The sequence below is a fragment of the Periophthalmus magnuspinnatus genome, chromosome 17 (genome assembly GCF_009829125.3).
Source record: "Periophthalmus magnuspinnatus isolate fPerMag1 chromosome 17, fPerMag1.2.pri, whole genome shotgun sequence".
In the NCBI taxonomy this organism is placed as follows: Eukaryota; Metazoa; Chordata; class Actinopteri; order Gobiiformes; family Gobiidae; genus Periophthalmus; species Periophthalmus magnuspinnatus.
Genome location: NC_047142.1, coordinates 15,268,569 through 15,291,978, shown reverse-complemented (window position 1 = coordinate 15,291,978; position 23,410 = coordinate 15,268,569). Strand labels below are relative to the sequence as shown.

At 38.4% G+C, this 23,410-nt stretch overlaps 1 protein-coding gene across 1 annotated transcript in view; it reads right to left on the bottom strand.

The window, feature by feature from the left end:
* The window catches only part of st6galnac5a (ST6 (alpha-N-acetyl-neuraminyl-2,3-beta-galactosyl-1,3)-N-acetylgalactosaminide alpha-2,6-sialyltransferase 5a), a 113,155-nt gene that overhangs the window by 4,293 nt on the left and 85,452 nt on the right, over window positions 1–23,410 (bottom strand). Inside the window, exon 4 of the mRNA XM_033981901.2 lies at window positions 4,903–5,010. Coding sequence (XP_033837792.2) covers window positions 4,903–5,010 — 108 coding nt within the window. The remainder of the gene's footprint in view (window positions 1–4,902; window positions 5,011–23,410) is intronic.

Sequence of the window (23,410 nt, the reverse complement as noted above, 5' to 3'; positions counted from 1 at the left end):
CGATGCGGGCGGGAAGGGGCGTTACCTTCAACATCTTTGGTTGCTATGATACTCAAAGTCGGAATTCCAAATGTGGAACTTGGCTCTTAATTCGTTATGGGTGACGTCACACTCATTTAGTCCACTTCTTTATACAGTCTATGGAGCCAAAACTTTTAAAAACCTTTTTGAAGGTAGTTTCTGGCTGTTTTGAGACAATTTAGCTTGAAAAGAAATTTAACTAAAGGCGCAATTGCACAACTGTTGGCCATTTGAAAATCATTTAGCTTGAAATAAAAAGAGTAATTGAATTGAACTGAGTTATGAATACTTTCAAAGACTGAAATAATTAGAGAGATACAGATATCAAGTTTAATATTCTTTTCCATTATTCTAACAGTGCACATTTTGAGTAGTCCTGTATTGTCTTGCATTCAAAATGTCTGTTTTCACCTTCCCCCTATCCATATTTCCACAACTTTCAGAGGCCAGAGTAGATTTTCTCATCATGGTAATGTTAACAACAGCTTGCATGCTAACAGCGCACTTCCTGGTTCTTGGAAGATAAAAAAACACTTTATAATTAGACAGCACACAGTGGTTTCATTTTGACCCTGACAGCTGTTTATACAATGTGTCTGTACTTAGATCGATTGGAAAACGTCACATTAACATGTTTCACTTCCTTTTTTGACGCTCTGAGCCTCCCTTCCCTTTGCTCTCTGCATTAAGTCTCTCCCCCTTTTGAACACATTACACATTACAAGTGTATTGTTTTGTTTCATGCTTTTGTGAGCTGAACTTTGGATAGGATCATACTGCTAACCGTAAAGAGGGTTCGAATGGGGCCCGGGAGAGATCGCTCTCTATGTATCTGTCCATGTGTGGATCGTTCACCAGCTGCAGCAAACATGTCAGAAATCATTACAAAAGGGCCATTTGCCTGTCTTGTTTGGTGACTATATTAACCACCAACTACAGTGATTTGTGAGTATTTTCAAATCAGTGTCTGACAAAAATGACCATTCCTATTCAGTTTTTGATAGAAGTTATTGATCACAATGCATTTTCAATGGAGACATTTCAGGCACAAATGTGAGTTACAAACACAGCAAAATGGTGGTTTATTATCCACATGGTAGAGGCAGACACTCTTCTCAGACTCTTCTCATACAGCCCTTTGACTGTTCTTCACAACACAAAGCCATTTTTGAATTTTGTGGTCAGTCTTCTGTAGAGCTGCGCAGGGAGCTAATATGGCTATGCTACACAAAGAAACACATACGGCTAGGTGAGTGAGCACCACTGTGCACGGCACGAAGTCGGAATAACTGACACGTGACAAGGCCAACAGTAGATGTGATCCACCAGCAACTCACAGTCTGCGACTGGCCCTCATAAATCCTCCTATTTGCCTTTAAGTTGTACTGTGACGAAACAGCAACGTTTAAAATGAAAGTTTTACATGGGGAAAGCCACAGTGCAGTCTGATCCAGTATTTGATGGATGTTTGGGCTCCTAATGTAAATGAATGGAGGTGCTTGAGTCTTGTTAATTGCAGATGAAAACGTATGGCTTGTCAGGATGATGTATCACCATGGTTACACCACACAAATGTACTTTTTAAAAATATTTCTCATTGATTCAACATCTGCACAACTAATGGATCGATTAGCATAAGTGAAGAAGGTTGCACCCTTTCTTATAAACCCTTCTGACTCTCTTTGAAAATACTATAGTGTATATATAAACAGGGGTTTTTGTGGAGCTTTCTACCATGTTATAACATTGTTCCCTCATCAAAAACATGCCTGAAGAGGTTTTATGTGACATCCATGCATGTGTAAGTAATCGAGTGATCTCTCCCAGGCACTATTCGAACACTCCTTATGGTTAGTACACAAGCCGACATCACTCAACAAATATTTTCCATGAATATACAAAAGCAGGTATACAAAACTATGGACTACAACTTCACAAACCTGATGCAATGTGCAGGAGTTTCATTAGTGAAATGCACACTGATTGGAATGTGATAATAGGTTGTTTTGGGCAAATATAACATTTTCAAAACAATAGAAGGTAACAATGTGATCTAAATATGTGTTAGCAGTTAATACCCATAGAAGTAAAATACCCCCTCAAAAACCACATGACATTTCACAAAATATTTAAAACCAAAACACAATGTACCATTTTGTTGGAATAACCCCTGCCCCAGTTTGAGAGGCTACATTTGAACCTTGTATAGCCCCTAACCCACAATGCATCAGGACATAATACACCTTTTATCAGAACTAGTCATCTGAGTACATGTTATTTGTCTCTTAAATGCTTTACATAACCTGACATATCCTGCATTATTCACAACAGACGTGAAATATGCCAATGCCAGAATAAAGAGTGCTTAAGTGCTGATATTATTAGTATAGGAACATTGCCAGATGGCCTAAAGACGTCTTTTATGGGAGATATATGGTTTTATTTTAGAGTTGTTAGGTCTGCTATGCAAGAAAAATGTTTGGCATCTAATCTCTCCTGCTCGTTATGCATTCTTCCATTGTGTCCTTGAGCAAAGCACCTTACCCACTTGTATAATGCAACTATATGATTGAAGGTGAATCATTACATCACTTAAACATAAATAATGCAGCAACTTAGAATGCGTGGAAAAGTATTTTAGACAAGTATTTTTGAGTGGACATATTGGGATTTGGGTGCCTTGGGTGCGTTAGTGTTGTCACGAAACAAAAATTTCAAACTTGATTTCAATATTACGGAAAAGGCTCGACACTTGATACCAATTTTGATACTGCAATGATGAAAAAAACAAAAGCACGTGTGGTTCTATACTGTGTTGATAAAGTTCAAGTTTCCTCTAAAAGTGTTCAAGAAAAGTCAAATTTTGTCATGTTTATGGTATTTTTTCTGTCTTTTTTGGGTACTGGTTTTATTATTGAGTCTGATTTATCTGATATATCTGATTTTTTATACTTTTGATGATTCTAATTGCCATTTTATATGATTTAACTCAAAATGTCTATGTTTGGACAACACTTTTTAAAAGAAATGAGAAGTGTACCAAAATGAGAAGAATGATTAGAGTAAGAGATAAGCATATTTCATACCATGTAAAACAATCAAATTCATTTATTTTAATGGATTATTTTTCCAGACAAAGGTTGAGTTTGTTTTCATACCTGACAATTTGGATTGGTCACTAACGCTCTTTCACAGAGTGGTCACGTGATGATTAAATTAATTAACTGGAGACCAGATGAACCTCATTGGATCAATCACATTAATTGCACAAGCCCTAATATTATCAAACCTTGACTATTGTCCAACTGTATGGTTCAATACTACAGCTGAAAATATGAGAAAATTACAAATAGTACAAAACAGAGCAGCACAGCTGGTCCTCCACCATGATTATTACACCAGTGCACAATGAAATTTGCTCAAAAATGTAACTGCTTATTGGTACACGACAGACTTTTATATTCACTGCTTACATGATTCATTGTGTTCCATTCACTAAGACTCCGCAAATTCACTTTAATAAATGAAAGTTTAGTGTAGCAATCCATAATTATGAAACCAGACACGCTTCTGGCAATACATTTATGTTACCTAAAGTAACTACCGATTACATTAAATAGTCTTTGATTTACAGAGTAATGTGTGAATGGAATCTGCTTCCTAAACATTTAACAACATTAGAAAACAAGTTTAAATTTAAAAGGTTATTAAAGATTTTATAAAACAAGAAAGCTCTGTAAATTAATTTGAATAAAATGAGGTTGATGGTGTCAGCTCCTATACGCCGTCCTGTGTAATGTATTTCTCACTTTCTGTTTGTACTGCATGATGTCTTATAATTGTACATTTTTTGTGGACTCCAGGAAAAATAATAACAGCTATACTGATGCTAATGGATATTCAAATGAATAAAACTAAAATATATAAAAACAAAATAAAATGGAATAAAATAACTGGCTGCAAGTATTCTGTAAAGTACAAAATATGAGAGGAGCTCAGACGGCACGCGGTGCATTGCGGTGGTGCCACGGAGCTCCAGATCAAATCCGTTGGATTCTATTTTTGCCAGACACTGGAGCCGACCACAAACCTTTTCCCTTAATAAATAAACAGTTATCGTGTGACCACGTGGTCTTGTGCATGCAGCTTCAAAGACAGTGACCATAACAGTGCAGCAGAGCCTCCGGTTCTCACGCGAGTGTCACACCACAGCTAAACTGGTCCAACACAGGTGTCACAGACCGGGCGCAGTCTGAGTGAGGCATTATGATATAATGTGGTTGTTTAGGAAATGTTTAGGCTTTAAAGAACAAATATTATCATATTAGTAGTAGTATTAGTATTACTGGCATCAGACATTATTTCACAGCCACAGTGCTCAATATACTCGGGTCTGGTGCAGCTTGCCACTGGTAGAAGAGAGAATTACCATAATGAACATGTCTCTGGACATGTTAATGTAAGCACGCAGCAGTAATAAGTGTGTTTGACGGCAGAAATGCAGAAACTCTAGGACGATTTATGAATAAAAAAACTTTCTATCTATGACATCACAATCCAGGAAAATTTGTTTTGTGAGGCTCAGAGGCAAAGGACCTTTTACACAGAGTCACTGAAATGAACTAAATACAGCTCCAGGTATATTTTTAATGAGGGAACAATATTCTAAAACAATTAAAAGCTCAAAAAAGTCAATTCTGCATAATATGTGTTCTCTAAGGTATTAAAGAAAGAGTAAGTATTTAGCTCTACTAAAATCCTGTCCCTGTAGTGCCTAGGGACCCTTTAGCAGATCTTGAGGCTTTCTGTTTACAGTATATCATCCTTGTTTCTCATATGTCTTGTGTGATTATTGAATGACAGATTGTAGTACAATCTAACCTGCAGAAGTCAGGGGCCACCATGCCGTACACATTGATCCTGTCGCACAGCTCCAGAGCGATGGTCATGGTGAACCAGCCAGTGCTCAACCACGAGTTAGAGATCCTCCTGCAGAAACAGCACAGACATGGAACACATGAGATTAAAATACATGCAACAGGTTAGACTACTCATTTCACAAAAACAAAGTTACCATCATGACATTTAGGATTTTATTACAAATCATACCTACTTTTTTTTAGCTTTTTAATTTTGGTAAATTTTGTCATTTTAGTTTGTGGTTAGACATAGGCAACAGATATGACATGCATAGTGTAACCCAGGTTAAAATTCTGTCTTATTAAAAAATGTTTTATTAAACTCCTGCTTTGACCTGCCATTACATCTTGTTTATATAAAAGCTACATTTATATATTTATTTCTGCCCTCCGTGTCTCATACGTGCCTTACGTAACCGCACCCCTAATCACGTGACCCGAGTCTGCCAATCACAGCACGCAGAGCGTCTTTTCAATCTGTGTCAGAGTTGTGGGGGAAGCTACCGAGGCAGCTGTGAAAAGGTCAGTCCCAAACAATTTACAATATTCGCTCTTTTCTGTGTTTTTAAGCTTCACAAACTAAGTAGTTCCCCTCTTAACATTGTAGAGCTAACCTACGGTCCGTGGGGAGTCCGTTGCCGCCATCATGCGATGTTAAACTGGGGAATTGGTGAGTTTGAATGAATGTAAAGTGCTGCTAGCATCCGATGCTAAGCTAATTAGCTTAGCATTAGCATGCTCGGGCTAACGTTGTTTTCTTGTTTGTGCTCATTGTAAAACACATTTAATGCCTTTTTGGAGCATTTAGCACTTTGTTGTGAAATGACTATTTAATGTTTATGCCGGTAATTTAAGACCATTTATTGCTAAATGTTTATTTTGAATGTATTTATGTGAAAACCTGCAAGGTTAACACTGCAGCTATGGGCTACAGCATACAGCCACAGCACCTTGTTCAAAGATTATTTATTTGCAATTAAGCAATTAATTGATTAATTGTATTTGAATGGTACATTATTTTGTGTACACAATGGAACTGAACAATGTAACTCAGCTAAAGTTAATTACTTTAGACAGTTGATTTTTATTTATTCAAGTCACTTATTTAGTCCTGTTTATTCAAATACAGGCCAGGTGTTCTTGATTACGATGGCGAGCTGAGACCAGAACCTACAGCTTCATCACCCTTCGGGTCTGGTAGGAGGCTGACACAGCCTGCCCCCCCACTCTTTCTATCTTTTGCTGACTTTTTAACTATAATCAAAGCCAATGGACACTATTCTAATGAACAATACAAATGGATACTAAGCAAAGAACTCATACTCTCTGAAAAGTCAGTAATAAGTGGACGCCACCTGTACGGATTACTTCCTTTCATTGCAACCAACTCATCTCAACCAACTAGAACTTAAAGTGCACTTACCTATCACATCTTACTGGTTCAAATCTGCAGACTGTAAATATTCGGGGTTTTCATAATTGTCATTATTACTATTTTGTGTTTTGCTATTTGTGTTTCTGTAAATATTATTTTGTAATATAATTCACTTCTATATACGGTACCAGCACCCAACATAATTCCTGCCCCCTGCCTGCATTTCTTACTACACCAGCTCCAGCAGTCGAATCTCAATCTACTAATCTCAGTCAAACTCAGCCCAATTCACACAGTAACTTTTCTTTTTATTAATAATTAATGAATAAATATAAGTTAGCACGCAAATACATGCTACAATAGCAACCTGTTACCAAGCAACCATAACTAACAAGAGACCAAACATCTCATCTAAAATGCACTAGGGGTGTAGTCCTTTAGTTGATTAATTGGTTGATGGTGTCTTAGCTGATCAAAATGTTTTTTTAGTTGATAAGGTTGTCAAAAGTACTGAAAATCTGATACTAATCAATACTAATGACAGAAATGAACCTTTCCTGAATAGCTATAGAATGATCTTGAGCTGTATCAGAACAACAATAAAACCACATAGACTAGTATACGCACATGGGCCACTATGGCACCTACCTGGATGATTGCCTATTGTCTAAAGAATGTTTTTTTTATTATAATTGTATCAGAATCTGTAGCGAGTATCAAGCCTATTCCTTCAAAAAAAAATCCTTCCTTCCTAAGTCTCTGCATTTTTGATGGATTTTTTGTTGTTTAAGACATCGGTAGAGGGATTCTGTTGAACTCACCCCTACTTCCTGTTTTCTTAAAATTTATTTTTCGTTTTTCTTCCCAAATCACCATTTAACTGATGTAAAACCATGATAAATATCGACCACAGGTACTATCCCACCAAACCCAGTTATAATTAGAAAAAACATGAAAACGCGTCATATGCACTTTAAACGGCACAGTTTTATCGATCTATCTGGATTCAGGGTCGATTTCTTCCACAATTATTCCATCTCTCCAGGCTCCCTCATTAAAGTCCACATCCGAGTGGAGCATCGACTTGTACAAATGAGCTCTGTCAAATAATCAAAGCTTTAATCAGAATCAGAACTGCAGCGTCTGCGGAGTCAGCTGCTATCGCTAACCCCGTACAACCGCTGTAGTCTCAGGGCTGTAGTCAAGGAGATAGTAAAACGTGCTCTTAGATATCTATTTTATACATCTGAAACAGTAACGGGAAATATATGCAACAGCTACTTGTACTTGCACTACTACTAGTACTACTGCTGCTTCTAAAACTTCTCTGTTCAAACATACAGAGAGTATTAATTGCAACTTATTGAATATAGAGCTAACTTGCTAGTTTAATGTTATTTTCTGACTTTCTTGTAAATGTGTGTATTTAGTTTTCCCTCAGCAGATTATCATAAAAGCAGCACTTTAACAAAATCAGTCCGGGGTGTACCTGTCTTCAACTAATAATATAATAAAGCAATTTACTGAGGGCAAACCTGGAATAAAAACAACTCAAACCAACCCCTAAATAATACACGGGACCCCCACTGTGATATTTAAATTGGCATATGTAAACGTTTTAAAGAGCATTTAATAGTTGTATATTACACAAAACTGACTCTTGAGCTTAAAGACACGGTATAATGCTGTAACCTCCTCAAAAACATAACCAAGGTTGTGTTTTGTTTCATTCACACGTTTGCGTAATCTTGGATTATTTGGCTGTCTGCATCTCCAAAGATCAAAATGCTTCGTTGTAGGCAGCTGTCTTTAACCTAAATTGAACCGATTTACTCTACAATACACTAGAATAATCTCAACTTGTTGCTTTAAATTGAGAATATTTTTGTTTTGCTATTTGCGCAGTTGAGATTATCAATAGAAAGTCTCTAATATCTGCTGGTGCATTGAGGAGTGACACAGGTTCAATGCAGCTGTAATGAGATGTATGAAATTTAAAAATGCAGTGGAGCACTTCCTGTATTACCACTTAATGACATCACAAGTCAGAACCGAGTGTTTTCAGTTTGAGAGAAGACCTAAATGCCTAAATATGCAGGATTTGTGAATTAAACATGCGTGAATGAAACAAAACACAGCTGCTAGTACATTTTTAATGACGAAAACATTACAACGTAGATCAGAAAATTGTGCAATACTGGCCCTTTTAAAGTCGTCTTTGAATATTGCAGTTTCTTACTTGACCTCATATACATCAACAAACACTGTCATTAGTTAGAAATATACTCAATACTTTGTCATTATATCTCCCCATCAGTGCGACCCACTTATTAATCCCGCTTTGATTGCTCTTGGCCTTGACGTGGCAAACTCATTTGGATCTTGTTTTGAGGAATGGGTGGATTTTGGAGCGAGGATTGGTGCAAAAATCAGAGCTGTCAAAGGAGACGAGCCCTAAATAGCCCAATGTGAAATGATGTGTCAGAGCGATTGAGACAGAGGTCTGGGTTAGACACAGCACTTCAGCAGTCAAGTATCTATGAAGCTTTAAGAGAGTTTAATATAGAAAATTATATGTTGTTGGCTGTGACAATTGAGTGAGAGAAACAGGAGGGATCTACATTCAACAGCATCCATGTAAGACTTAAAAATAAAAGGTTTTGTCTATGAATTGTTTTTGTTGCATGGCTTCCTTAAATGCCCCGAAAGACACCTTTTAAATGAAATGCTATATTCGTCTAAGTTTCCGTTTTTTGTTTTGTTTTTTGATGCTCTAAGTCTCCTCTCCGTTTGCTCTACTACTTCACATTGCATCAGGTTTGTGAATTTGTAATATATTGTTTTGAATCACTTTTTGGAGATTTCTACCATGTTATAATGTTGTTCCCTCATCAAAAACATGCCAATATGTCATCCATTTGTTTGAGTAATCTAGTGATCTCTCCTGGGCCCTGTTCGAACCCTCCTTACGATTAGCATCGACATTCTGTCCAAAGCTCAGCCTAGAAGTTTACGTCATCCACGCTCCCACACGGCAATTTTCCTTAAATATACAAAAAACAATACCCTACAACTTCACAAACCTGATGTGATGTACGGTGCTTTCATTAGTGGGATGCATACTGAATGTGTTGTGATAGCGCTCTGAAGGGAGAGTGACTTGGCATGGAGAGGAAAGGGACACGGAGGCACAAAACATCAATGTTGATGTTATTTTCTGCGAATATAGCATTTTCAAAACAATAAAAGGTACCACGTTGATCCAAATATGTAAGTAGTTAATTCCCCATAGAAGTGTAATACTCCTTTTTTAAACTAGTTGAACTTATTTAATCGTCTTAAACTTGCATAAGAAACGTATAACACATTACCTGCCTAGTCGCTGTGCTAGGTAGCTAACTGTAACCCTGACAAATAAATGACTTCAATACACTAAAATAAAGTATTTATTCTCAGCATTGTTCCGACACATGCTCTCCTCCTCCTCTTCACCGTTGTATCACTTAATCAGCGTGTTCCTCATACAATATTTAAAAGTCTGTGGCGCATCCTGCAGAGAAAGACACGACCCGACGACCTTTATGATAATGTGCTGACAAACTGCATCAGAGCAGAGGAGAACGGAGATGTGAGGGGACAGCTACAACATGCTCCCGAAGTGAAAGAGATTTACCGGTCCAAACATATACAGTCAACACACGGACGGCTCACTTTAAAGGGACACTATGTAACATTTTTATTTTAAAGGGCCCATATTGCGCTATTTTCTGATCTATGTTATAATGTTGTTTCCTCATCAAAAACATTCCCGGAGTTGTGTTATGTTTCAATCACGCATCTTTAACATGCAATTCATACATATTTAAACTGAGTTCTCTCAAACAGAAAACACCATGTTCCACCTTGTGACTCCAAACACCTTCACTAGAATCATTTGGATGATTTCAGCACTGGAACTGCCAATCTCTACGGAACAAAAGATAAAAGGTTAGCTTTTATACTGAAATCTACCACTTCAAGACATGACGAAACAAAGGTGGAACAGAGCATTTTGAGATTTACACAGACTAATAATAAAGGGTTACTCAAACATTTGTGAATGAAACGAAACACAACTCCGAGTGTTTTTGATGAGGTAACATTAAAACCTGGCTTAAAGCTCACAATGGTCAATTTTGTGTAATGTAGGATCTTTCTTTAAATGACATAAACATGACCTAACTGTTTTAATCCAGTCGAAGTTTGTCCAAATGTAGACTTAGTTTGATCTAGTTTTAGTCCTGGTCTAGTCTAAATTTTGTTGCGGGTTTAGTCCATATACTTTAAAGGACTGTGTGGCTGTGTCTGAATGTCCACACTATTCTCTACTTTGACCATTATGTGGTGTTTGAATGTCCAGTGAGTGAAAAAGCATTGCACTTCCCACAAAGCACCTTGAAAAGTAGTGTCCATCACTGGTCACTGATCAATATAGACCACAATGCATAGCAGGAAAAACAACAGTCGACATCGAGAGGCCTTTAACTGGACACAACATGACTGAATGAAAGCAGATGGAAGTGCTGTTTTAACTAAGCATGATCCCTGATTATGAATAAAACAATTAAATAAACTGTCATGGTGTAACGTTGCTTGTGTTAGCCACTTAACTTAGCTCAAGTTATTAAAAGATCGATAACTTCTACATCTCAGACATTTTCTATATCATCTGCATCAAGGACCATCTGACAGTCACCCGTGATAACCTTTAACAGCAGGTTAACCAGTGTTGTGCTTTGGACTTATGTTGCATATTCATTCACTCATAGGAGCAAAACTGTGCTGCTTCTTTTTCAGCGTCTGAGAAACTACATTGGGTTTTTACTCTAGTTAGCTGTTTATCACATGAGCCACAACCATTCTGAAAATATCACTCTTGAAACTCACACAGATACACTTCTAAAACACCTCTCCACAGAATGTTTAAACCCACATCCAAACTCAACCATGCCACACCTTCACTTTTAACTCTCCTCTCTCTTTCTCTCCTTCTGTTTCCCCCTCGCCACTTTTCACAAACAAGCATCCTCCCTGCTGCTCTAAAGCCTCTTTTCCACTGGCTTTGCTTCGCTTGGGGCCTTGGTGCTTTGTTTGTTGCGACTCCCTCCAGCCAAGTTGTGTTACCATGCTCCGGGCAAGGCTCGGTCCAGGGGACGGGCTCTGCTCCATGAGACACTGACGTCGTCCAATAACTCATGTTTTCTTAATCAATAAAATCTAAACTGTATCTGAATTATACTCGTAGTTGTGCCTCAGCGATTCACAAAAACCTGTTTAATACATAGTTAAAGCTAGCGTAAACAAAACTTCTACCTGTTTATCGTCAGCTTTTTCTGCTTTTATTTCATTTCTCCTACCCTCTGTGCGTGTGTTTTATTCTCTTTGTGTAATACAGTGGGTTTGGTGCATGTTAGATCCATTATGCTCAGGAAATATGTTCGATCGTTATATGTAATATGTTATATGTATGTGGCTCAACATATAAGTTGCCATCACTGGAAATACAGTGGTTTATCACAAAATCAGTGAAATCGATCACAAAGTCAGCGTTTGGTGGAGATCATTATTTCATGCTTATATGTGCTTTTTGCCGTCTTGTTTTCTCCTGATTCTGTGTTTTCTCTTGTCCAATCATCTCGTTCTGGTTGTTAATCACACTTGGAGCTAGTACCCTCCAGGGTCCACTTCGGTCGTACATTCACTTTAGACGGTGGAGACACTTGCGGCCCATACCGATCCACTTCAAAGCAAACCTATGGAAACAAGGCTTAACTGTTACAAACGCTAAACAAGGATTTTCATTTCAGCTATTTTGCCCACTGACAGAAATCAAACTGCACAGCGTCAGTGAAAAACATTCAAAATACCACTTCAGCAGAAAGCATAGCAAGTATAGGGCCCTCGTCTCCACCTGTCACTGATCAGGCTGACTGAGCATAGATAGTCTCCCCTTGTTTCTGTCGGCTCACGTTTCATCGACTCCGCTTCGGTGTTTTCCATAGCAGTCAGTCCTCCTCTTCTGCTGTAGTTTGTGTGAGAGTGTGGAGTGAAGTGAGATATGCATAAACAAGCTAAAAGTCAAACGCTACAGAAAAGTGATGTGGCGATAAGAAGGAAAGACTGGTAGATAGAAGCAGTTAGTTTGATTTGGAAGAATTTGATAAGAAAGGAGTGTTTACAATAGTCTCGCTGCAGACCTCCACCCAGAGGACCCAACCCCGCAGACCTTCACCAGGATGCACCTCCCGCATGTGTCCCTTTCTATTTTCCATTAGTTTACTTTATAAATGACTTAATTACACTGCGTATCAGTTGTTGCCTTAGCGCCTTTTAGATTTTAATAGAACAAAAGCCTGATTGAATTTAAGCCTGGACAGACACTAGAGATGTACCAGGTCACACATAAAAATAACCCCACATGGACCTAGCCTGAGCTCCGTCTCCGTTCATCTGTGTCTGCCGCTGTTGTGGGAACAGAAGGGAGGTGGAGCCAAGACCAGGGGCAAAGGGGGAGAGAGAACGATGTGAATGGGTGTGACGCGTCTTATTACTCAAACAAATCCATTTACCGCAAATACTAAGCTGTTCTGACAGACAAAAATGATTTAACTTCTGTGAATTTGGGCGCACCTCACATAAATATACATACATGTGCGAGTGCTTGAACAAATACTCACACTGATGCCAGAAATAGAGGCAAAATTCTGGCTAGAGCGAAGCACTTAAGACATTTATCAACAATACATTTCGTTTGTAGTTTAAATTAACTAGCTTTGTGTTGTCTCTGTTGTTTGTGATATGTTTAAAAACCTGCCACAAACAAAAAAACATATTATTCTTGTATTGCATGAATGCTTGTGTTGATAGTTAAATATATCATAGTCATATTAGATGTAGTTTGTGAATGTGTTGCTGTAGGGCCCTGTGTGTGGTTCAAATTAGGCACAAGTCTGTAATGGTTAAGGAAAGGGTTTGGGCTTGTTTTTAAAGTAAAACAATGTCACCTTTTGTAACATTACATTGAAAACAGCAGACAAACGGTGAACTCTGGTCGATGTCTGTTTACTTTACGGACCTGTTATGTGAGGGTCCTCTTATTGGAGGTCTGCGGGCTGGGTCCTCTAGGTGGAGGTCTGCAGCCAGGTCCCTCTCGATGTTGAGTGTTCTGCCTGTGTCTCTAGTTTCTTCCATCAACCCCCGCACTGTTTATAAATTATGCTGTTTAGTTCCATTCATTTTTTTCATATATGAGCTAAAGTTTGCCCACTGCTCTGTACTAACTTTGTTCTCCACTTTTATTTTCTTAGTCTTAGGTGATATGTGCTATTCTCTACTGTGATCTGCAGTCATCCGTAGGAGGTATCGACAGCTGCATGGCCCTTTGCTGCGATAACGTTTACAGTGACATCAGCTCCCATTGGATCAATATTGCAATTTAAAATGTGGAAATTATACCATAATGATCCACGGGTATCAAAGATTATAACTATACAGCAGACACAAGCACAGTATGTCAGTGAGTTTGTCATTGATATGTTTGATTTCATAAAGCTAAAAGAAAGCTGACAGTGAAAAGTCTATTTCTGGCACTGGATAATTTCCTCATAAACTGGATTTCAGAGCTACTACTAGTGCTACAATTATTGCCAAAACTAATACTACAGCTGCTACTGAAAGACCAATACTACTGGTATTTGTACAGTTACTATACTATGACTACTTATACTTATTGCTACTACTGGAAATACTATCACTACTACTGCACAATTATTTTTTTCCTATTACAACTACTGCTATTCCTACTTCTGCTGCTACACTTAATGCTACAACTTATATAGTACTATTAGCACTACTACACTTTCTGCTTCTATTACTAATACTACTGATGCTAGTGCTTTTTATTTCGAAACACTTTTTTTTTTAATGTTTAACCTTGTACTAACTTTAACTTTTGAACAATTCGGCTTAAGCCGATACCTTCGGTCTCTCTTGTGTCTTAAATGATTGATTGACTGGCTGTTGTCCAAGGAATACTGTGGCAACACAAACTTTAATTATTTCTGGGATTTGTTCCAACTCTTCCTGACCTTAACTGAGGACAATGTCAATGTCTAATTATTAGCTTGAAAAATGTAAGCATACATATTAAATATTAGCTTAATAGTCCTCTCTTATCTCAGGCAATTAAAGTTGAAGAGTCTTAACACAAAATGAGATCTTAAGTTTGCCAGTAGTAATAGTAATGATAAGAAGAGGCCCTGCATTTCAATGGACGATTGTACCTTATGGGCACTTGGAATGGTTTACATTGAAATGGCCATGGACAAGTCTAAAGGCTTTATATCAAATGATATGAAATTATGTGGAGATGGAGAATAAAATAATTGTTCCTGCATGCACTTAGTAAAGACCTAACCAGTGACACTAAACAAAACGTATAAAAACATGATGATATGCTGTTTTCTGCAATTCGTGCCTTTTTTTGTCAATAGCTGAGACAAGCTTTATGATTAAAACTACAACTCAGGAAAGATTTAGATTTGATTAAGTTAAGTTATGTTTGGGTGACAGAGCAGAGCCCTGCCCCTGGACCTGGAGCTGTGCCTGGAGCATGGAAACACGACTCGACTGGAGGGAGCCGCACCAAACGGACCCGCTCCAAGGCGGCCCCAAGCCAACCAGGCCAATGGAAAAGAGGCTTATGTGTTTGCAATTAGCACCTCTCAGAAGTGTAAGACCCCCTTTTTAATGCTGTACTTTGTAGTTTTTCTGGTGAATGCTTGCCTCCATGGAGATATTATTGCTTTAACTGGACTGTGATGTACTTTGGAACTAAATTTAAAAAAAAAATTGCATCATCAAGCAAATGATGCCACCAGGACAGGTCAGATCTGTGGAGAGGCAACCTAGCACCTAGTATGAACGCATGATTTCAAAACCACATCATTGATAACACTGGTCAACACTAAATTTATTGTCTAAGATTTTTTAGCTGATTTAGGATAATTTTGATGTGCTGAATCCAAAAATCACATTGGTTTTGCTCAATCAGGTCAACGTTCTGAACTAAGCTACATATTTGTTTTTGGACGATTTTGTTTACATGTATGAGTATTTTCACGTCATATGATGCAAAATTCTGTTATATTTCTCGCTATAAACAAATCCTGAAGATTTTGCATGTGCCAACTTATGACTAATTGTTTTTTTTTTTTATATTACAAGTGAATGAAATGGCTTCGACTTGAAGATCTTGCAAAAATAAGCCTGACATATTCTGCTACATCTGCGGTGAATACACCAATGTTCCTAACAGGAATCAAGTCACAAGTTTCATAAATCCTGCTTACCATGCTTATTTTGGTATTAAACTTGGTGACCAAGATGAAGCTTGGGCGCCACACATGGGCATGCAAGTCATGCACCGAGTATCTGCGTCAGTGGACTAAAGGCAAGAAGAGTTGTCTGAAGTTTGGAATTCCCATGGTTTGGAGGGAGCCGACATCAATAGCTACTTCTGGGCTATTGATGTGACTGGGATCAACAGAAAGAACCGAAGCAGCCTCAAGTATCCTGACCGTGAATCAGCACGTCGTCCTGTAGCTCACTGTGATGAAATTGCAGTACCTGTCTTTGTAGAAGTTCCTGACATCAGTGACAAAGATTCCTCCAGTGTGGTTTTAATGATGATGCTCCACATCCTTTTTCCCAAAAGGAGCTAAATGTTCAGGTTTCCTGAGAATCTGTGATCACTGAGTGATGAGCAGGTGGAGAGATTCCATCAGGACATAAAAGAGATGGAGACCAGGTATCAGGGACGCTGGGATGCAGTCATGATGGCTGATTACTGTTGGACTCTGAAGAGAGACATCCCTGCTGCTGAGCATTCAAGGGGTTCATAGAAACAGAAGTTCATGTCCTGAATTTTGCACAATGATAACGTAACGTTCCAATTTACATGTACTTACCTTTATCAATTAACATAACGTAACATTTAATTAATACATTCTGTTAGAAAACTATTTTTTATCTCCTAAAACATTTTTTGGATGAGAAATATTAAAGAAAATCAACTGATAATGTCACAAAATTGTAATCAATTTAGTCAGAAGATCGGATCGGATTTTTCAAAATCAAATTAGCATAAAAACCTGACCTGACTGAGAAAAATTGATATAATTTTTGGATTCAGCGGTGCTAAATGGTCCTAATTCAGTTGAAAAAAAAACAACTTTCAAAAATGTTTTTTTTGTAACCCAGTGTAATTAATTGAACATGTAATTGATTCTCTCTTTGGAGAGAGGTGTTGTCACAATATCGATTATTTTTGACAACCTTAGCACCTAGTGTGAATGTATTTTTTTTTAAAACACATAATTGATAATTAATTGAACATATAATTGATTCAATAGGAGATACATCATTTTAATGCCATACTATGGAACATTCTAGGCAAAGCAATAACAATTCCATGGAAGCAGCAGGTGGTGGACCCTCCGCTTGTGATATATTATTGAATTGCCTGAAATGTTCCACAGTGTGGCATTAAACCCCTCCAAGGAGAGAAGCAGGTGATGCCACATGGCCAAAGTACAGGTAAGATCTGTGGAAAGGCAACAATAAAAATGCATGCATTGTGTATATGGTGTGTTAATAGCATTTTCTACTGTTCCTAGTCCATCATTTTTGTCAGTTTTAGTGCAAACTAGGTAAATTTGCAGCTTTCTGGTCAAAAACTTCTGCCCCTCCTGCTCCAGTCTCTGTTTGACAGTGATGAATGCTGTGGACCTGCCCCTGTGTCTGCAAACGATTTATTATGAAGGCTCGACCAACACAACACGATTGTCCCAAGTCCCGCTATCTCCACTATAACACACACACAGACACAAACGCACACACGCACGCACACACAAACACACACACACAAACACGCGCACATAATTCTCATTTTATCCGAAGTACAGGGACACAAGTTGTGATAGACCAGCCCTCCCACTTGGATGGTTATTTTTCACACCAAGTACCACCTCAAACTGTCACAGGAGTGGAAACCTTTTGTGCTCACGGCCCTTAAAGAAGACATGTTATATAGTAATGATCTATGACAGCCATCGATCATAACATTAGAATTTGGACATTTTAAATTGCCATATTTCTCTAAAATGATGACAAATGACAGGGTAAATGAGAAGGGAGACAACTATCACATGGTTAAAATGTAAAAAATAAATATGTATTTTTGCATAATAGGTCTGCTTTAAATATATCTAAACAGAGCACGCTGGTGAAGTGTTTTACCTATTGTACAACAGCCACAGGTGGGTAGAGTACCCAAAAAGTATTGTTACTTCAATATAACACAAAATAGTACAAAGTAGTCCAAGAAATTATTCAAGTAAGAGTTTAAAAAGTATTTAGGGAAATTACTACTCAAATAAGTAAGATTTCTAATTTGATTGGAAGGACAAAACATTAAATAATACACAAAATCTGGTACAAAGTGAGGAAAAAACTAAATCATATCTTCATATTGGCAACACAAAGCTTTTGTCACTTGTAGATTTACTCACAGTGGGAAGAGGAACCAAAATTTTTACTCGAGTAGGAGTACTGTTACATTATAGAATAACTCAAGTAGTGCCACCTCTGACAACCGAAGACAGAGGTTTGGCTGTAGATGGGGATAGGCAATACCATAATTTTTTGTACTGCTACGATACCAAGTACTTTTGTGGGAAATTTTTTAGATACAGATACTCGATACTCAATACTAGTCTAATCTTAAGGGTTTTCAATAAATATATGCATAAAAAAGGGTTTCAAATAGGTTCTAAGGCACAAACAAAACACCAGACAAATGCAGCTAGTGAACATGTTTTAACACAAAACAAGGAAGAAATGAATGTGTAAAAATGTATGCCAGCCTTAAAATTAGCATACACAAACATAACTGTATCAGTACCCACATTATCAATACTCCCATCCATAACTGTACACCTCTCCTTTCAGGGTTTCCAGGCTTCAGCGACACAACCCCCACAAGAGCGTGGAAAAACCAACCAAAACTCACATAACGTACGGCATGGCTGAGTTTTCCGTTGTATTTATGAAAGTAGTGGTCCTCCTCCACTCTCTCTCGCACATATACAAGTCCCACAGAGCACTGATGGCTTTGAACGTGAAGATTTATCACTGAAATTCAGGACTTTCAATAGGATTATTCTAAAATCAATACATTTTATGTGGAAGATACCTCTGGCCAAACCCATTGACAATATTCCCCTGCAGTAGCTCTTAAAAAGTTGTGCAACTCTCTAACACCGTTTCCATTGAAAAGATCTAAAAATGACTGAATACCAATTGACATGTATTAATTGCACAGCCCTTAGCTTATATACTGTCTTATATGAACATTTGGGTACTTTAAAAACAAAACACAACACAGTGGAATTAAAATCGATGTTAGTTTTTTAATACTTTAAAGATACTGCGCACGCTGAGATCTCATAACTAACATTTACCAGAGACAGATCTATTTCAAACACCACTTACATTTGTTAAGAAGCAAAACACCACTTCTCTCTCGCCTCGTTATGGAAATATTAATCAAACGTTAATTAGCAAGGGACTTATCGGGATTTGTGTTTTTGTTATCAAACGCAGAATTCCCCCAGCTAGCGTGTTCCTGCTCTGATCACTTTATGAAAATCCAGCGTGAAGGAAATGGGACTAGCATGTGAACAAGGGGAGCAGGTTAGGTGGCGCTGGGTTGGGGGATGTTGTTTTCTTCAAACAAATTTCTGCATAAAATAAAGTGTCAGGAGAATTTCACGCACTCCTGTAATTCGGATAATTATTTTGTGAAGCCCCAGTTCGGCTTAATATAATTACAACTTGGCCTAAAACAGGAGGAAACAAGTCGTCAAAGTTATTCATGGAGGAATCTTTGTTTTTATTTTTTTCGCTGAAAGTATTACATTGGAATACCCATATCCATCCATTTACTTCCACTTATCCGGGTCATGGGGGCAGCAACAAGCATGGACTCCCGGACTTCCCTCACCCCAGACATGTCCTCCAGCTCCTCTGATAGGACCCCAAGGCTTTCCCAGGCTAGCCGAAAGACATGTGTCCTGGGTCTTGTGTTACCATCACCTTATTTTTAATGCGGATTTGAAGAATTTGCATAAGTAACAGGAGGTGGAAACGCACATATATCGCATTTGGATTATTCGCTCGCTTCAGGTGGATTCTGATTTAAGCGCATAACAGTTAAACTGAACGTTGGAAGGTGGAAACGCATTTAGCCGCATGAACTCGTAGAGCGAATATAAAACTCACTTGACCGTCGGACTACATAACTGCACTGGACCGAGGTGGACACAGGTGATGGACAAAGCCAAGATAATCCCTTCATGCTGGTTGTTGTTTGCGCAAAATCCTTCAAAAGAGCACAGATAACTAACAAACAGGCTAGTTCAGGCTTAAAAACAAAAGATATTGGCCAACTAATGACTCATGAGCAGCATCTAATGTTCAAAGTCTAGGGAAAGTCTGTGCTTTTCCAGCGCCTTGGACAAACGCGACTTCAGTGGTTCTTTTTCAAAATCATCCCAGTACTCTGGCTAGTGGTAAAACATATCTATCATCTAGCATTATTACAGTTTAAAGAATCAGCTAACTTGTGCACATTACACAAGCGTCAATGGCTAAATAACAGAAAGTATGTCTCTTGTAAAACCAAGCCAATCAGAGAATGCAGGATTAGCGATGTTATGTGCTTACCTGATGTGAAATGTACCTTTTATGTGTGTGGAAATGCAGGTAATGACAAGGACATTCTATTGTATTCTCTGTGTGGCAGAATAAAATGTAATAGCCCAAAAGGAAGAAAAGGCATGACCCTGGAGTTCTAACGCAGGAGATATTTATTTACCATCAGCACACGGGGACATGACCCCCCAACACATTGTGAGTGTTTTTCATTCCAGACTAGTCTATGCTTCTGTTGTAGGGATTATTATACCGCTGATGACATAAGCCAAGATAACAAGGACTGAGCTGGCGGTGTGGGGCTGGCACAGCACAGAAATGCAGTTTCTCTGACACTATGCTAATTTACGCCACCGCTTTGTCTCCATGGACATGTTTTAGCTTTGCCTGGAATGTTTAGTGCATTTATTTGATTGAAGTATTTGTATTGTTAATAATACTTTGAAAATAACACATTCTTACTGTGAGCGGGTTTGCCTCTCCACAAATTTGACCTGTAACTTGGCCTAGTGGTGCTACGTCCTTGTCTAATTGTTCTTGTTTAGTTTCACTTTAAACATATCACTAAATCTTTTTTTTTTTGCTGCTAAACTGTATATATGGTGTTTTAATTGCATTACTGTTCTTTTTATTTGGCAATTTTAACGCAAACTAGGTACAAAAAAGTGCGTGTGCTCCTTCCAACGGCCACTGCAATTTCAAGTACTACATGACAACACAGAAGACTAACTTAAACACCCCCCTACTCTCCCCTTTAGTTCTCCATGTACTGCCCAGTTTACCATGTTTAAAATGTGGTTGTGGATGTAGTTTAGGTGTTTAGCCCTACTTTAATGCAGTACTATGGGACATACTAGGCAAAGCAATAGCATCTCAATGGACACAAACAGCTAGCAGACCCTTCACCTGAAAAGTGACAAAGTGCAGCTTTAAATATAGAAAATGCCACATCTACCATTGTAAAATAAATAGTTGAGTACTCTACAAAGTCAGACGTGTTTGTTCCAAAGGCCTACGGTGATGCAGTATAAGTACTTCACTGTGACTGCTTAAATGACATTGAGACAGTCCCCTGCACCGTGAGTGAAAGGTCATGTGGCAGAGCACAGTGTAATTAGCCCCAAATGAAACAGCTGGGAGCCCTCATTAGCATTAGCATTAGCCTGGGACGTGCTGCTAAAGCTAAGCAGGTGAGTCAGGCTGCTCTTCAGTTCGGTGCAGGATCACATAATGCAGGTTTAAGGTAGATCATAGTCCCATCTGTCAGCGCCAGACTCAGTGAAACACCAGTCTGGTCTCATTATAGCAGGGTATTCTTATTTTTGATGAACAGAAACAAAACTAAATCGATTACTTTGAAATATATGCACAGAATGGCATCTCATCACCCTGACATCACACTAGGGGGGAGGATGTTCAGCTGTTACCATGGTGACACATTGTCCGTGTAATCCCTCAGTCGTCCAGATCTGATCCATAGTAAAAGCCAAAGTTAAATATGTCAACTGGACAAAACGTTGTAGGAGTGAAGACGTTTTGCTGCTCATCCAAGCCGCTTTTTCAGTTCTGATCCACCAGCAATTTGACCTGAACTGAAGAAGTGGCTTGGATGAGCAGCGAAACGTCTTCACTCCTACAAAACGTTGACAGATTTACCTTCGGCTTTTACTATGGCGACACATTGCAAACACAGTAAACACAGCCTGATAAGTTTTTGGATCCAAGTCTAAAATACAAAATGGATTTAACCAACACTTTTTCAGGAGCCTGTGATCAATATCCTGTTTAGGTGTTTGATTTTCAACAAAAAGGTGAGCGTGACTAACTGAAAAGCTGTTGGCTAATGCTTGTAACTATGCTATTTCACAAATCAGCTCTCCTCCTCCTCCCCCAGTTAACTTCAATAGTTTAACTTTCAGATTGCAGATTTGTCATTACTGGGCCTATCCACATGAAACAAAACCTGGCACAAACTTCAATCCATAAATAAACCAAATGTAAACACAAAATATTCAAAAAATGTGTGCCGTTATTCAACTCCAAAGATGTGATTGTTGTCAGTTGAAAGGACTTATATTAATATTACAAGTTTGTGGAGGCCCTGCCCTTCATCTGAAATAACAACAGCACCAAATTCTGAATCATGAATGCAGCCTATTTTCTTACATTTTGCAGCTTTAGCTTATAACTCAATAAATGCATATCCAGTTTCGAGCATGAAGCAATCACTGACCACGGCAGGACACTAGTCTCCCATTGAGATCGGCATATACTTTTCCAAGGTCCTGGCCCTATAGAGGATGACCTACAGGATTTGTTCACACTGGTCTTCCCTGTAACATTCAATGACCTACAATAATGAAAACGTACTACAGGTGATCACACTGAGGTCACAGGGAAATGCTGGTAAGTTACACAGGTCCTTTGTAATTGATTTTTCTGAGCTTTAAGTCATGTTATATCATCAAAAACATACCCGGAGTTGTTTTTTGTGTCATTCGCATCATGTTCGAAGTGTATGAAGGTGCAAAAACACAGCACTTCCTGCATTACCGCATGACATCACAAGGTGTAACGGGGTGTTTTCTTTCGAAGAGAAGAGCCAAGCCTAAAAATGGAGGGTTTGTGCATTAAAAACAGTTATTTTCTGCGCACTTAAGTCTGAAATACTGGACAATATAAAATTACGCACAAGATTACAAATCAATCAAAAATCCGACTTTGAGGAAGCTGATGATGAGGGAGTTATGACATGGTTAAAAGCTCTGAATAGCCCGGTCTGTTTAATGGAGTATTTCACAGTCAAATGATGATCAGTGAAAGAGATTGTCATTGAGGAGGTAATGTGGGTCTCTGTTCAACCCGAGCAGCGGAGCACCTGTGTTATTCTAATGGACACGCCGCTCGCATCAAACCAATAAGCCATGATAACCATTAGAGACGCCGCAGCAGGGGAGAGGAACACAAATACCCAATTTAAAGGCTCTGTACCCATTTTTGTGTGTTTTGTATTTGGAGCAACTTTTCAGAGTACTTTTCAAGCAGCATACGTTTACGCCTACCTGAGAAATATCTTTAAGCAAGTGAGAATGTTTTTCATTATCGTGATGTCGGAATCGGTATTGAGTATCGTCTTTTCCCTTGTATCGAAATCAAGTTTGAAATAATGTTTGACAGAAAAATCATATCTAGAAATGCTTAAAAAAAATCAACCCTAAAATAGACAATGCAATGTGTTAAGCTGGCTTCCTTTCTGTGTTCTATGTTCTACCTTTTGCTGTGA